At 36.8% G+C, this 15,979-nt stretch overlaps 1 protein-coding gene across 4 annotated transcripts in view; it reads left to right on the top strand.

The window, feature by feature from the left end:
* Window positions 1-15,979, top strand: part of TAX1BP1 (Tax1 binding protein 1) — an 88,212-nt gene that overhangs the window by 67,991 nt on the left and 4,242 nt on the right. For all 4 annotated transcript variants that reach the window (XR_016394307.1, XM_030759799.2, XM_022584434.2 and 1 more), the window contains exons 15-16: window positions 6,490-6,673; window positions 7,033-7,181. Coding sequence is in view for 3 of the 4 variants with exons in the window: in XM_030759799.2 (XP_030615659.1) it covers window positions 6,490-6,673; window positions 7,033-7,181 (333 nt within the window). In the remaining variant the exon portion in view is untranslated. The remainder of the gene's footprint in view (window positions 1-6,489; window positions 6,674-7,032; window positions 7,182-15,979) is intronic.

The following is a 15,979-nucleotide window of genomic DNA, read 5'->3' as shown; positions in this document are numbered from 1 at the left end:
TACTATTTCAGATATTCTATATAAGCCCTTTACTAGAAATATGAAAAGGGACGAGTAAAGAAAATAATAAAGCAAAAGCACAATGGCAAATAATGATAAAAATGATGGTGGGAAGTACTTTATTAACGATTACCAGAGAAAAAATTAAAATAAAAAAAATTTTTAAAGTAAAACTATTTCAAAATGTTGTTTAACATCAGGTATCTGACTAGCGATTTTTCTGAATCATCATTTCATATTTCCAGATGATCTGCTTCCTTTTTAAGAATAGAAGAGTAATATTTGTATATACTTATAAATGATTAATGGAAGGTGTCTTGAGTATATCTGTGATGTTTTGTGGGTGACAAAATTAAAGGTACTGCAACTGTTGCTACTTTTTTTGCCTACATTCATAATTGAAGAAAATGCTAAATTTCAGTTAGAAGTTAGTGAAAAGATATAAACTTTTTTTTTTCATCTAAGTTTATGGATTTCCTGAATTCTAAACATGGATCCTTTTGGAGTGGGGAGGCATGCATTGTGAATACAAATTTAAGAATCTTCTCTAAGTCAAGAGTTCAGTCTTCTAATTTGCCAAACAACCTAATCATGACTATTTTGTCCATGTTCCTGTGTTCTGTTCACCCTGCCTCCAGTTTACCCCATGAGGAATCAAAGCTGCTTATTCCCCCTTTTCTTACCCTTATACTATTTGCTGAGGATTTATTTCATCTTTGATGGTAGTGGAGTGGAGTATGAACCTAGAGGAAACTCTTTATTAGGTTGGAATTCTCTATGAAGTTCCTTGGCTCTATCAGTGCATGCATAAATGTTTTGATGAAACCCTTGACTCCATTTAAGTAGTTTATTGTTTGCTTACAGAAGAACTTAACCATGCTTCTTTAAATTGATTTGCTTACACTTTTTTTTTTTTTGCGGTACACTGGCCTCTCACTGTTGTGGCCTCTCCCGTTGCGGAGCACAGGCTCCGGACGCGCAGGCTCAGCGGCCATGGCTTACGGGCCTGGCCACTCCGCGGCATGTGGGATCGTCCCAGACCGGGACACGAACCTGCGTCCCCTGCATCGGCAGGCGGACTCTCAACCACTGCGCCACCAGGGAAGCCCTGCTTACACTTTTGTAGAAGTATTTTATCATCTCTTAACTCTTTTGCTGCTTTCATGCCCTTTTTTCACTTTTCTTGAATCATCTTTGAAATATTTTAAAAATTTACTCTCTCCCTTTTTCTCTCTTCACATTTCCACTTAAACATCCTGAATTATTATAGTGGTATGTCAGGGGTGTTTGAGTCTTGACAGGAGATGAGGGAACATCCACTGAGGGCCTGCTGTGTTCTAAACACTCCCCTCATTTCTCAGTACTCTGAGGCCTGGGAAAGGTAAGTTCCTCAGGGTTATTTGTGCTGGAGCTGATGAGCAAATTCTGGTCTGACTCCAGTCAACCATGTCATGCTGCCCCCCCTGATTATTTGTTTCTACTTTCAACTGTGCCCAGTATAGTTTTGCTAGATTAACGTTGCTAAGGACCATTTCAGTGTGTTATTATTGTTCAAGAACTGTTAGGCCCATTGTAGTAAACTGTATGACACATGTGGCACATTTGCCCTTCAACCTGTGTTTTTAGCTGCATTTCTTCTACTCTTAACATGCATCCTGTGTTCTAAGTAAATCATTCACTTCCCAATCCTGCAATATGTTATATTTCATATGCCTTCTGTACTCTTTTCACGTACTTAGGAAGAACTTTTAATTCCCATTTCTCTTTTCAAACCTAAATTGACTTGCATTTTTCATGTTTACCAGTTTTGCTCTCAATGATAATGACTTATTCCATTTGAAGGCCACTTACTCTATTTTAAGGTCATTTTATAGGTAAAAATTTGTTAACATAGAGTGTCATCTCTACTCCCAAGGGATGACACTCAGCAAAACCAGCTGAATTTTACTTTACAGATGAAAATTTTCATCCTTGTATCTTTTGTTAATATTTTTGGTTGAATTCTTTAATTTTAATTTTTCAAGTTTTTTTTTTTTTTTGGATGTGGACCATTTTTAAAGTCTTTTTCGAATTTGTTACAATATTGCTGTGTTTTATGTTTTTTTTTTCTGGCTGTGGGGCATGTGGGATCTTAGCTTCCCGACCAGGGATTGAACCTGCACCCCACCGGCATTGGAAGGCGAAGTCTTAAGCACTGGACTGCCAGGGAAGTCCCTGGTGCAATTTAAATATGATAAAATTCTCTCATTTTAAGTGCAATTTGATGAATTTTGGCAAATACATATAGTTCTCTACCATTACATTCAAACTATAGAATGTTTTATTTCTGCACATAGTTCCCTCATGCTCATATGTAGTCCATTCCTCCAGCTACCCCCAGTCCCAGACAACCACTGTTCTGCTTTCTGTTACTCTATAGTTCTACTTTTTCTAGCATTTCACGTAAATGTGGTCATACAGAATTTATTCACTAATTGATAGATGTTAATCCTTTTACCAGCTGATGGGCATTCAAATTATTTCTCATGTTTTGCTGTTATGAGTAATGCTGCTGTGAACATTCTCTTACAAGTTTTTTTTTGTGGACATGTGTTTTCATTTTTCTTGAGTAGATACCTAGGAAGGGAATTGCTGGCTTATATGGTATATAAGTGTATGTTTTTAAGAAACACCCAGATTGTTTTACAAAGAGGCTGTACACTTTGCATTCCCACCAGCAGTATGTGAGCATTCCAGTCACTAGCCCTTGGTATTGTCAGTTTTTAATTCTAGTCGTTCTAGTGAGTGTGTAAGGTTACCTCATTGTGGTTTTAGTTTTAATTTCTCCGACGACTAGTGTTTTTTTAATTATTTTTTAATGTTAAACTTAAAAAATTTTTTTAATTGAAGTATAGTTGATTTATAATATTGTGTTAGTTTCAGGCGTACAGCATAGTGATTCAGTATTTTTGCAGATTATATTCCATTATAGGTTATTACAAGATAATGGGTATAATTCCCTATGCTACACAGTAAATCCTTGTTGCTTATCTATTTTGTATATAGTCGTTTTTATCTGTAATCTCATACCCCTAATTTGTCCCTCCTACCTCCCCTCTCTCCTTTGGTAACCACGTTTGTTTTCTATATTTGTGAGTCTGTATTGTGAGTCTATATTATTTTTTAGATTCCACATATTAGTGATACCATACATATAGTATTTGTCTTTGACTTATTGAATCAAGTGCGGATGTGGGCGCACGCGCGCGCATGCGCGCGCGCACACACACACACACATCTTCTTAATCCAGTTGTCTGTTAATGGGCACTTGGGTTACTTCCATGAATACCTTTGCTATTTTAAATAGTGCTGCTATGAACATTAGGGTGTATGTATCTTTTAAGATTAGTGTTTTCATTTTTTCCAGATAGTCCCCGATGACTGACTGGTGATGCTCAACATCTTTTCGTGTGCCTACAGGCCATTCATATATATTCTTTTGTGAAGTGTCTGTTCAGATCTTTCACCTGATTCTTTATTGGGTTATCTTTTTTGGATTTAAGAGTTTTAAAAAATATATTCCACATACAATTTCTATGTTATATATTTTGGAAATATTTTCTCCCAATTTGTGGTTTGCCTTTTCATTTTTAAAAATACTATCTTTTGAAGAGCAAAAGCTTCTAATTCTGAAGTAGTACAGTTTAGCAATATTTTTCTTAATGGTTCATGCTGTATGTGTCCTATCTGAAATTTTTGCCTAACTCAGGGTTACAGAGATTTTCTCCTATTTTTTAATCCAGTATATTTTATAGTTTCAGCTCTTAGGTTTAGATTTATGATCTACTTAAAATTAATTTTTGTGTAAGGAATGATATGTAGTCAGAATTTTTTTATTTGTATGCAGATATCCAGTTTTTTTGCATCATATATTTAAAAGAACATGTTTTTCCTCCATTGTATTACTTCTGCATCTTTGTTGAAAATTAATTGACAAGAGTATGGGTATATTTTTGGGATCTCTTTTCTGTTTTATTGATTTATATTAGGGGTCAGCATACTAAGGCCTACATCCAAATTTGGCTTGTGGCCTGTTTTTGTAAATAAGGTTTTATTAAAGCGCATTGCCATGCCCATTCATTTTTAGGTGTTGTCTATGACTGCAATAGCAGAGAGAGATTTGAGTAGTTGTGACAGAGACTGTGTGTCCTACAAAGCTGAAAATATCTACCATCAGGCCCTTTATGGAAAGTTTGCCTACCCCCGATCTGTTTATCCTTAGGCTAAGACTGTACTCAGTTGATTACTATAGCTTTATAATAAGTCTGGAAATCAGATTCTGTAAGTCTTGAAGTTTGTTCTGCTTTTTAAAAATGGGCTGTTCAAGGACCTTTGTGTTTCCATGTACATTTTATAATCAGTTTGTCAGTTTATAAAAAAGCCTGCTGGAATTTCGATTGGGATCGCATTGAATCTGTAGATCAATTTGGGGGGAATTAATAGCATAAAAATAAGTTTTCCAGTCCATGAATGTGGTATATTTCTCCATTTGCTGAGGCTCTCTTTAATTTCTCTCAGTAATGTTTGTGGCTTTTAGTTTATAGGCCTTGCACATCTTTTGCTAAATTTATTCCTCAGTATTTAATTTTTATCTATGAATGTTACTATAACTAGAATTTTTAAAAATTGCATTTGCTGATATATGGTAGTACAGTTGGTTTTATATATTGACCTTATATACTGCAGCCTTGCTAAATTAACTCAATCTCCTAGTTCTAGTGTATTCCTTAGGATTTTCCACTTCTATGATGATATCATCTGTGAGTAAAGATGGTTTTACTTCTTCCTTTCCAGTCTGTCTGCCTTAATCTTAATCTTGCCTTAATCTTAACACTGTTTAGAACCTCCAGTATAGGGACTTCCCTGATGTTCCAGACTCTGCGCTCCCCCGTGCACAGGGCCTGGCTTTGATCCCTGGTCAGGAAACTAAATCCCGCATGCAGCAACTAAAAGATCCTGCATGCAGCAACTAAAAGATCCTGCACGCCGCAACGAAGATCCCGAGTGCTGCAACTAAGACCCGGTGCAGCCAAATAAATAAATATTAAGGGCTTCCCTGGTGGCGCAGTGGTTGAGGGTCCGCCTGCCGATGCAGGGGACACGGGTTCGTGCCCTGGTCCGGGAGGATCCCACATGCCGTGGAGCGGCTGGGCCCGTGAGCCATGGCCGCTGCGCCTGCGCGTCCGGAGCCTGTGCTCCGCAGTGGGAGAGGCCACAGCGGTGGGAGGCCCGCGTACTGCAAAAAAAAATTTTTAAAAACCCCACAAAACTCCAGTATAATGTTGAATAGAAGTGGTTAGAACAGACATTTTTGCCTTAATATTTGATCTTAGGTAGAACCATTTAATTTTTCCCCATTAAGATTCACTGTAGGTTTTTATAGATGTCTTTTATTTTATTTTTTTTGTCTTTTTTTTTTTAAATCATGGATGCCTGTTGAATTTTATAAAATGTTTCTTCTTGCAGTTATTGAAATGATTGTATGCTTTTTTCCTTTAGTCTATGAACATGTGATGAATTACATTGATTTTTGGATGTTAAACTAAATTTGCATTCTTGTGATAAAACCCACTTGGTCATGATTTTTTTAAATTAATTTTGGCTGTGTTGGGTCTTTGTTGCTGCGTGTGGGCTTTCTCTAGTTGCAGCGAGCAGGGGCTGCTCTTTCTTGCGGTGCGAGGGCTTCTCATTGTGGTGGCTTCTCTTGTTGCGGAGCACGGGCTCTAGGCATGGTCTTTAGTTGTGACACACGGGCTCTAGAGCGCAGGCTCAGTAGCTGTGGCGCACAGGCTTAGTTGCTTCGCGTCATGTGGGATCTTCCCAGACCAGGGATCGAACTCATGTCCCCTGTACTGGCGGGCAGATTCTTAACCACTGCGCCACCACGGAAGTCCCAATGTATTATTTTCTAATATTGAATTTGATTTCTTAATTAAGTTAAGGATTTTTACATCAGTATTCGTGAGGGTCTGCAGTTGAGGTCTGCCGTTTTCCCGTGATGTCACTGGTTTGGGTATCAGGATCATACTGGCCTTGTAAAGTAAGCTGAGACTGTTTTTTCCTCTAGTTTTTGAAAGAGTTTATAAAAGATGAGTATTTTTTAAAATGTTCGATAGAGTTTACCAGGGAAGCAGTCTGAGTTGTTTTTTGTCTTGTGAGTTTTACTAATAGCTAAGTTGTAAGAGATTCGCAATTTCCTCTCAATTGGCAATAAAAAAGGTACTTTATTGGCACAAATAAATTTGAAAATATATTGGGTTTTATCCTGCTTTCTGATTTTGTTAGATGTGGAAGGGACATTTATGAGAAGTTGAGAACCAGCCTTTCCAACTGTGTACTTTAGATATAATAGGGAAATCATTTTATTGTTATATTTTGGCTAAATACTTAATGCTCTTCCTGTTAAAAAAAAATATTTGGTTGCTTATTCACCTTTTTGTTAATTTTAGGAACTTAAAAGGAGTATAGAAACTCAAGCAGAAAGGAAATTGGAGGGTCAGAATTCCCAGAGTCCTCAGCAGATCTCACAGTGTTTCAACACAAGCTCAGAGCAAAATGGTCATGTTCCTGCAGTGCCAGATACACAACCAGTTCTGCAGTTTGGTAATCCTTATGCAACACAGGAAACAAGAGGTTATTAAAATGTTTTTGGTTGGGGTTAGCTGAATGCGGAGGTTTTTTTTGTTTGTTTGTATCTTCCTGGGATTAGAGAACTGTTGGTATGATCAACTCTAATAGAAATTTTGCTTTATAATAAGCAGTTTTAATGTTTAACACTAACTGGCTTCATCTAGAAGCAGTACACCATGAATGAGGAGTCTATTTGCTTATTGCACATAGTTGTTATTTTTAAAGATCATTTGGGTTAAAAAAGAAGACATTTTTTGGATACACTAAAGTGGTTCTTTATATTCTGTTCATCATAGCTATACACGGAGATTCTAATTTTAGTACCAGGTTTTTACCCTACCCTTCCAAAATTTTTATTTCAGATGGAGCAGATGGTGCTTTTTACCCAGATGAAATCCAAAGGCCACCTGTGAGAGTACCCTCTTGGGGACTGGAAGATAATGTTGTCTGCAGCCAGCCTGCCCGAAACCTAAGTCGACCTGATGGTTTAGAAGACCCTGAGGATAGTAAAGTAAATTGAATTTCTATTTTCTGAGCCTGTCCCTTTTATTTTTTGTCCTGTGTAGAGAGTTATGTGTGTGTAGAAAGAGAGAATGTGTATGCTCATGTGTACACATGATTGCTTACTTGATTTTTTGAAAAATCTGCTTGTATTTAAATTTGAAAAATCAACCATTAATATGCTTCAGACTTATACTTTAGGATTTATTGAGAGAATGACCTTAGAATATTGTAGTTATAAGATAGTTTAATTTTAAAATTTTTTTAAAAATTGAGCTATAATTGACATATAACATGTTTCAGGTGTGCAACATAACGATTCGGTATTTGTGTATATTGCAAAATGATCATCATAACAAGTCTAGTTAACATCCATCATCATACAGCTATAATATTTTTTCTTGTGATGAGGACTTTTAAGATCTACTCTCTTAGCAACTTTCAAATATACAATACAGTATTAACTGTGGTCACAGATAGTTTAATCTTAATTATCACAGAGTAATTTACTATATTCTTTTGATTGTAGATGTACCAGGTTGCAAGAAGCAAAGTGTTAATGACAGTGTTATGCTTTGGTGTGCATCTTTTCAGTTTTGCATTTATATCCCACTTTAAGTTATAAAGTGGACTCTTCGTTATCTTTAGCAAGAAAAAGGAAGTGTGTGTATCAGTTTTCTTTTTCAGAGAAATACTCTTGTAGACATCATTAGTATTTAATCTCAGCAGTACAGTACTGTTGATAATTGAATCAGTTTACATGGCATGGCATTCTTTTTATTTCATTTAAGAGATTTCTTCACCATTTAATAGATCCTTTTCCTCATAGCAGCTCTTTTTGGATTTTCTGGTCATTAAGGTGCGTTTAAAAGAAATGCTTTATCATGCTCTTTGCAAGTACAGCGGTATCATGACCTGTTTCTCATTTAATCTAGTTTGCTGCATTTAATTGCTATTAACCTTTGCAGAAACTGATCAGTGTTCAGACAGGCATGATTTTAGCCCTAGTGCTCGACACCCATAATGGAGAAAAATGTATTTCTCTTCTGCCTTTTGGCCTCCTATATCCATTACTGGGAATAATTAGGAAAACTGTCAGAACTTTGGTAGCCTATATGAAGTCTAGAGTATCATGTTACTGCTTTATCACACCTTTACTTCACATTTTGCATATTTAATCTGATCATTCTTGGCACAGATGTTACATGTGACAGGCTCTTCTCTTCTGTAGTCATCTGCTTCAGTTTAATTAGTAGAGTGTTCTTTCTGATCTGTGTGCTTTGCCCTCCTGCAAACCCATGAGAAGCAGTGTTAGAGTCTTGTGCTCATTTGCTGACATGCTTAGATTTGGTAATGAGATGGAAGGGGTCTTAATAGGCACACCTTAGGTAATTGTATTTTGCTATCAGGATTTTTCACATTAGACAGAAACTAATTTTTATGTACATTCAGACCTTATTTTTTTTTTAAAATTCTTGTCATTACAACAACAAAAATCACTTGCAAATGAAGTGTTTTAGTTAAGTAGTTTTAGTTAGAATATAAAAAGCAGCTCTGAGTTGACCTGTTCCTTTTCTCTGGCTCTTTGCCCTAGAAGTATTTAACAGCCTGGGACCCAGTGCCTTTCAGTTGGGGTTGAAGCGGCTGCACTTCCAGCCCCCTTCAGTCACACCTACCATATCTCCTCCTTTCTGTACCAAAAACTTTCTGTCTCACTCCCCTTCACCTCATAGTTGTAATTATGATGATAGTGATGGCAATAGACATTTCTGTAGTTTTATTGGACAGCTAATGCTTAACACTTTAAATATATTAACTCTTCATAGCTGTCCTATGAGGTAGAAACTATTACTATATTTTATAATGGAGGAAACAGAGACAGACTACCTGGCTTGCTTGAAGTCATACAGCTGGTAAGCATACAGCCTCATCAGTTTGGCTATGGAAGTTGTGGTTTTACCACCTATCAGCCTACCAAATGACTAAACCACAGGTTCCCAAACTTTCTCAGTTAATGGCACCTTTAGCATCTCAGTAGCCTCCTGCACAGTTTTTGGAACCATGGTCTAAACTCTTGCTACACAAAAATATCATTTTTGGACCAACACTATTGGTATCTCCTGGGAGCTTGTTAGAAATAAGGAACCTCTGGCTCCACTCCAGACCTACAGAGAATCAGACTGCATTTAACAAAGTCTTTCGGTGATCATGCGCTTAATAAAATTTGAGTTGCACTGGTCTAAGCTTCCTAAGGCCCATCAGGCAAGGTTGGATTACTTTCTCTTCCTTTAACACATATCCCACTTTCCAGTTGTTTTTATGCCTTTGTATAGTGTTTCCCTTTCACCTGACTAGCTTTACTTCTTTCCTTTCTCCTCTATCTCTGAAAGACTGAGGTTCACACATTCTGTTAATGTGTAGTTTGCAGCTTTCCACATGAATCCTTCACTATGAACCCCCCAATTGAAGACTGACAATTTTTGTATTTATATTTTTTTCTCATGAGTTTTTTAGTTTTTATTCTCAGAAGGCTCTGTGGTTTTCAAAGGGGCTATGACTCCACAATTGTTGGGAATCACTGCTTGAAAGAATCAAGGCCTGTTTCCCATTGTCATGACACATGGAATTTTTGCCTTTCTTAAATTTTGCCATTTTTCATATGTTGTCTTATTTTTAAAATTTTACTTTGAATATAACCAGTATGTTTTCTGTTTACAAAAGTAGTATATAATTACAGCCAATTCACTTTTATCAAGACTGCCAAGACATTTTTTTAAAATTAATTTATTTTTGGCTGTGTTGGGTCTTCATTGCTGCGTGTGGGCTTTCTCTAGTTGCGGTGAGCGGGGGCTACTCTTCGTTGCAGTGCGCGGGCTTCTCATTGCGGTGGCTTCTCTAGGTGTAGAGCATGGACTCTAGGCACACGGGCTTCAGTAGTTGTGGTGTGCAGGCTCTAGAGCGCAGGCTCAGTAGTTGTGGCGCAAGGGCATAGTTGCTCCACGGCATGTGGGATCTTCCTGGACCAGGGATCGAACCCGTGTCCCCTGCATTGGCAGGTAGATTCTTAACCACTGCACCACCAGGGAAGTCCCCCAAGACATTTCAAAGGGGAAAGAATAATCATTTCAACAAATGGTGCTGGGACATTTGGATATCCATATGCAAAAAAATGAAATTGGACTTCTACCTCATACCATATACAAAAATTAACTCAAATTGAACCTAAATATAAGAGCTAAAGTATAAAATTCAAAAGAAAACATAGAGATAGATCTTTGTGATGTTAGGCAATGGTTTCTTAGATATGACATCAAAAGCACAAGCAGCAAAGGAAAAAATAGATAAATTAGACATCATCAAAAGGATTACATGAGGGGCTTCCCTGGCGGCGCAGTGGTTTAGAATATGCCTGCCAATGCAGGGGACATGGGTTCAAGCCCCGGTCCGGGAAGATCCCACATGCCATGGAGCAACTAAGCCTGTGTGCCACAACTACTGAGCCTGCACTCTAGAGCCCGCAAGCCACAACTACTGAAGCCTGCGCGCCTAGAGCCCATGCTCCGCAACAAGAGAAGCCACCGCAGTGAGAAGCCCGTGCACTGCATTGAGGAGTAGCCCCCGCTCACCGCAACTAGCCTGTATGCAGCAACAAAGACCCAACGCAGCCAAAAATAAAATAAATTTTAAAAAAAAGATTACATGAATTCTATATGTTCTGTTTTTTGGTTTTTTTAATACACACTTCGTTCTAGCTGATTGTGTATCTCTGGTTGGCATCTCTTTTTGTTGTTTTTTTTTTTTTAATATTTATTTATTTAGGCGCGCCCGGTCTTAGTCGCGGCATGCGGGATCTTCGTTGCGACATGTGGACTCTTAGTTGCAGCATGCATGTGGGAACTAGCTCCCTGACCAGAGATCGAACCCAGGCCCCCTGCATTGGGAGTGTGGAGTCTTACCCACTGGACCACCAGGGAAGTCCCTGGTTGGCATCTCTTAATGCTGAATTTTACCTTCTCTATACCATATAGTACAATGCCTTTCATATACAGTAGAGTCTATTTAAATATTTGTGACTAACGATTTTAGCTAAAGAAATGCTTTTAATTATTTTTATTTTCTGCCTACTAATGTTCAGATCATCTTAGAAAGGTAATTTTTGGTAACAGCTTTATTGAGATATAATTCACATACCATACAATTACCATTTAGAGTATACAATTCAGTGGTTTTTAGTATATTCAGAGAATTGTGCAGCTATCACCACATTCAATTTTAGGACATTTTCCTCACCACAAAAAGAAGCCCTGTACCCTTTAGCAGTTACCTTGTCTCTGTAGAGTTGCTTATTCTGGACATTTATGTAAGTCAGATCTTATAACATGAGGTCTTTTGTGACTGGCTTCTTTCACTTAGCATGATGTTTTCAAGATCCATCCATGTTTTAGCATACATGCATATTTAGCTTGAAGAATGTACTGCATTCCTTTTTATTAAATGCTGAATAGTGTGCTGTATTGATAGACCACATTTTGTTTATCCATTTCTCTGTTGATGAACAGTTGGCTCTTGTGAATAGTGCTGCTGTGAACTTATGTACAAGTTTTTGTTTTGAATACCTTTTTCAGTTTGGTTATATACCTAAGAGTTGAATTGCTGGGTCATAGGGTAACTCTATGTTTAACTTTTTGAAGAATTGCCTGATTCCTTTTCCATTGGCAGTGTGTAAGTGTAAGAGTTCCAGTTTATCTACATCTTTTCCCACACTTGTTGTCTGTTGTTTTGATGATAGCCCATCCTAGTAGATGAGAAGTGGCATATCATCATGATTTTGATTTGCATTTCCCTGATGGCTAATGATACTGAGCATCTTTAATGTGCTGGTTGACCATTTGTATATGTTCTTTGGGAAAATGTCTATTCAAGTCCTTTGGCCATTTTTATATAGGATTATTTGTCCCTTGCCAGATAAATGATTTGCAAATATTTTCCCATCTGTGGATTGTCTTTATATTCTTTTGGTGGTATCCTTTGCAGCACAAAAGTTTTAAATTTTGATGAAGTCAAATTTACCTATCCGTTTTTTGCTTGTACTTTTGTTGTCGTATCTCAGAAACCATTGCTTTATCTAAGGTAGCTCTAGCTTCTAATTTAGGTCTTTGGTTTGTTTTAAGTTTTGAATATGGAGAAGAGTAACTTTTTTTGGTATTCTTTTCCATTATGGTTTATTACAGGACATCGAATATAGTTCCCTGTGCTGTACAGTAGGTCTTTGTTGTTTATCCATTCTATATGTAATAGTTTGCATCTGCTAATCCCAAACTCCCAATCCAGCCACCCCCCTCTACCGGCTCCCCTTGGCAACCACAAGTCTTCTCTCTGTGAGTCAGTTTCTGTTTCGTAGGTAAGTTCATTTGTGTCATTATTTTAGATTCCACGTATAAGTGATATCATATGGTATTTGGCTTTCTCTTTCTGACTTACTTCGCTTAGTGTGATAATCTCTAGGTCCATGTAGCTGCAAATGGCATTATGTCACTCTTTTTTAAAAAATTTTTTAACATCTTTATTGGAGTATAGTTGCTTTACAATGGTGTGTTAGTTTCTGCTTTACAACAAAATGAATCAGTTATATATACACATATGTTCCCATATTTCTTCCCTCTTGCGTCTCCCTCCCTCCCACCCTCCCTATCCCACCCCTCCAGGCGGTCACAAAGCACCAAGCTGATCTCCCTGTGCTATGCGGCTGCTTCCCACTAGCTATCTACCTTACGTTTGGTAGTGTATATATGTCCATGCCTCTCTCTCGCTTTGTCACACCTTACCCTTCCCCCTCCCCATATCCTCAAGTCCATTCTCTAGTAGGTCAGTGTCTTTATTCCTGTCTTACCCCTAGGTTCTTCATGACATTTTTTTTTTCTTAAATTCCATATATATGTGTTAGCATACGGTATTTGTCTCTCTCTTTCTGACTTACTTCACTCTGTACGACAGACTCTAGGTCTATCCACCTCATTACAAATAACTCAATTTTGTTTCTTTTTATGGCTGAGTAATATTCCTTTGTATACATATATACCACATCTTCTTTATCCATTCATCTGTCGGTGGACATTTAGGTTGTTTCCATGTCTCGGCTCTTGTAAATAGTGTTGCATGAACATAGGGCTGCATGTATCTGAGAAAAGTGACATTTGAAAATAGAGATCTTACAAAATTATTTGCTTTCCTATTTTTAAAATACCTTTAAATTTTATGGAGTTATAATTCAATGATATTCCTTCATTGACATATTACTAGAAATGGATGTTTGGCTGAGCTTAAACAGTAACATCTCATAAAAAGAGAATGTTGACGAATATTACTTAATAATACAGAGTTATAAAGATAAACATTAATTCTTTAGTTTTATATAAAAGTTACCCAGAGTCATTGGTACTCTGTTCTTAATGTGTTGATTTTGGCCTTAGCAAATGTTTCTGGTAGGATGCTCTTGAACTAAAGTAGTAATTATTAACTTAGTAAAAGTTCTATTAAGTGGTGGATCTTTCTTCATTGATATTCATTACTAGCTCCTTAATGATATCTAAATATTTCAATTAATAATTCCTGGCAAAGGTGGAATCATAACAGAGTTTCAGAAATTCTGATTGTCCGAATCCTAATGATTCAGATGGTGTAACTCAATCATTAGCTCCCGAGTGTGTATTGCTAGTTTGATCACAATTGCACTTTTTATTGTGGTTGAATACACATAACATAGAGTTTACCATCTTACTATTTTTTAGTACGTGCTTCTATAGCAGTAAGTACAGATGACCCTTAACGCGAGGGTTAGGGGTGCCAACCCTCCATGCAGTTGAAAATCTGAGTATAACTTACAGTTGGTCCTCTACATCTGTGGCTTCTCCCATATCCACAGATCTGCATTCAAGGATCCAGCCAACCTCAGTTCATGTAGTATTGTATATACTATTGAAAAAAATCCCGCATAAAAGCAGATCTATATAGTTCAAATCCTCATTGTTCAGTGGTCAACGGTATATTCACATTGTTGTGCAACAAGTCTTCAGAACTCTTTTCATCTCGCAAAACAGAAACTCTATACCCGTTAAACAACAACTCCATTTCTCCCTCCCTCTGGCCCCTGGCCCCTGCCACTCTACTTTGTCTCTCTGAATTTGACTATTCTGGATACCTCATATAAGTACAATAGAATCATACAGTATTTATCTTTTTGTGATGGGCTTATTTCACTTAATATATGTCCTCAAGATTCATTCATGTTGTAAGATGTCAGAATTTTTTTCTTTTAAGGCTAAATAATATTTCATTGTATGTGTATACCACATTTTGTTTATCCATGCATCCATTGATAGACATTTGAGTTGTTTCCACCTTTTGGCTATTGTGAATAATGCTGCTATGACCATAGGTGTACCAGTGTATCTGTTTGAGTTCCTGCTTTCAGTTCTTTTGGATATATACCCAGAAATGGAATTGTTGTATCGTATGGTAATTGTATTTTTATGATTGATTAAATGTATTTTGTTGTCTAAGAGATGAACCAATTTTAATACTATTTCAGATGTTCAAACTGGTTATGTACTTTGATAAGAAAAACAAGAATGTTTTTTAGAGACTAGATTTTGAGTTGAGCATCTCATGAGAAGTTTTGGGTTTCAAACAGAGCTTCAGTTTACCGTAGCACGTTTCCTTTGCTTAAAAACCAGTTTGCAAATAGAAAGAGTATTGTGCTTATGGGTCTAAAGGTACATGCACAATGTACAGTGGTTTAGACCTTTGTGGAGATTAAAATGCTATTGAAAATATTTTCTTAAGAAAAATTTAATTATTTGGAATTGTTCGTAAATACATTTTAGTGTGGTATTCCCAATAATATTTGCTTACAAGATTATTTCAGCAGTTTAGCTAAAATACTAGGTACTTATACTTTAAAACTTGCTATTCAAAATTCTTTTGACTTGACAACTTTCAGTGCTAAAACTTGATTATTTTAGTAATTTTGGGTGGAAATCTTGCTAAAATAGAATACTAATAACCTTGATGACTGAAGTTTATTAATTAAAAACTTAATATTGAATGATGTCCTCACATTCTTTTAAGGTGTATAGTAAAGCTGTATGATCCAGTGTTGAAATCCTATTTGATGTTTTGGGTTCTTGTCTGCTTTCCTCTTTTCACCAGTAGCCATTTTTTGTTGCTGGCAGTGAGCCTGCCTTAATAGCCTCACTTCCTGGGCTAATTTGTTATATGTAAACTAGTATGGTTTGGAAACTAATTAGCCGAGCTTGATGAGTAAAATGGAATAACTGTATTTGGGAGTGAAAATTTGGTCATTTTGCATGACAAGATCACCAGAGACTTTATTATATGAATTGGTTACTCAGATTTTATTACATACTTCCTGGTTTTAAACTATTCTCCCAGTAGGTGATTTCTTATTTCATGAGGACTTATGTCTCATTATTACATCTAGAATTCTACTCTTCAGTTCCTCTCCCCTTTTATTCTGGTAGAAGATACAGAATAATAGTTCCCTTAACAAATTATATATGGCTTAGAAAGTATAAACTGCTTTTTTTGCCCCCCTCATCCACATATTTTATAAGCAGACATATTTTTAACATGTGTGATAGGTGGTCTGAACCTAGCACCTTAGCTAGTTCCAAACTCTATTGTTAGCTGCTTCATGGAAGCAGTGAATTGGTGTGAGCTGCAGCTGTTGTAAAACACAGGGAAAGGTGGTTATGAGATTTTTGGTTCCATTATATTTTTCGCCCCTAG

Source organism: Delphinapterus leucas, chromosome 9, assembly GCF_059928025.1.
Source record: "Delphinapterus leucas isolate spDelLeu-1000000601 "Yukka" chromosome 9, BTC_Dleu_Yukka2, whole genome shotgun sequence".
In the NCBI taxonomy this organism is placed as follows: Eukaryota; Metazoa; Chordata; class Mammalia; order Artiodactyla; family Monodontidae; genus Delphinapterus; species Delphinapterus leucas.
The sequence above is the reverse complement of the archived record's forward strand: the minus strand, read 5'-3'. Positions and strand labels throughout refer to the sequence as shown.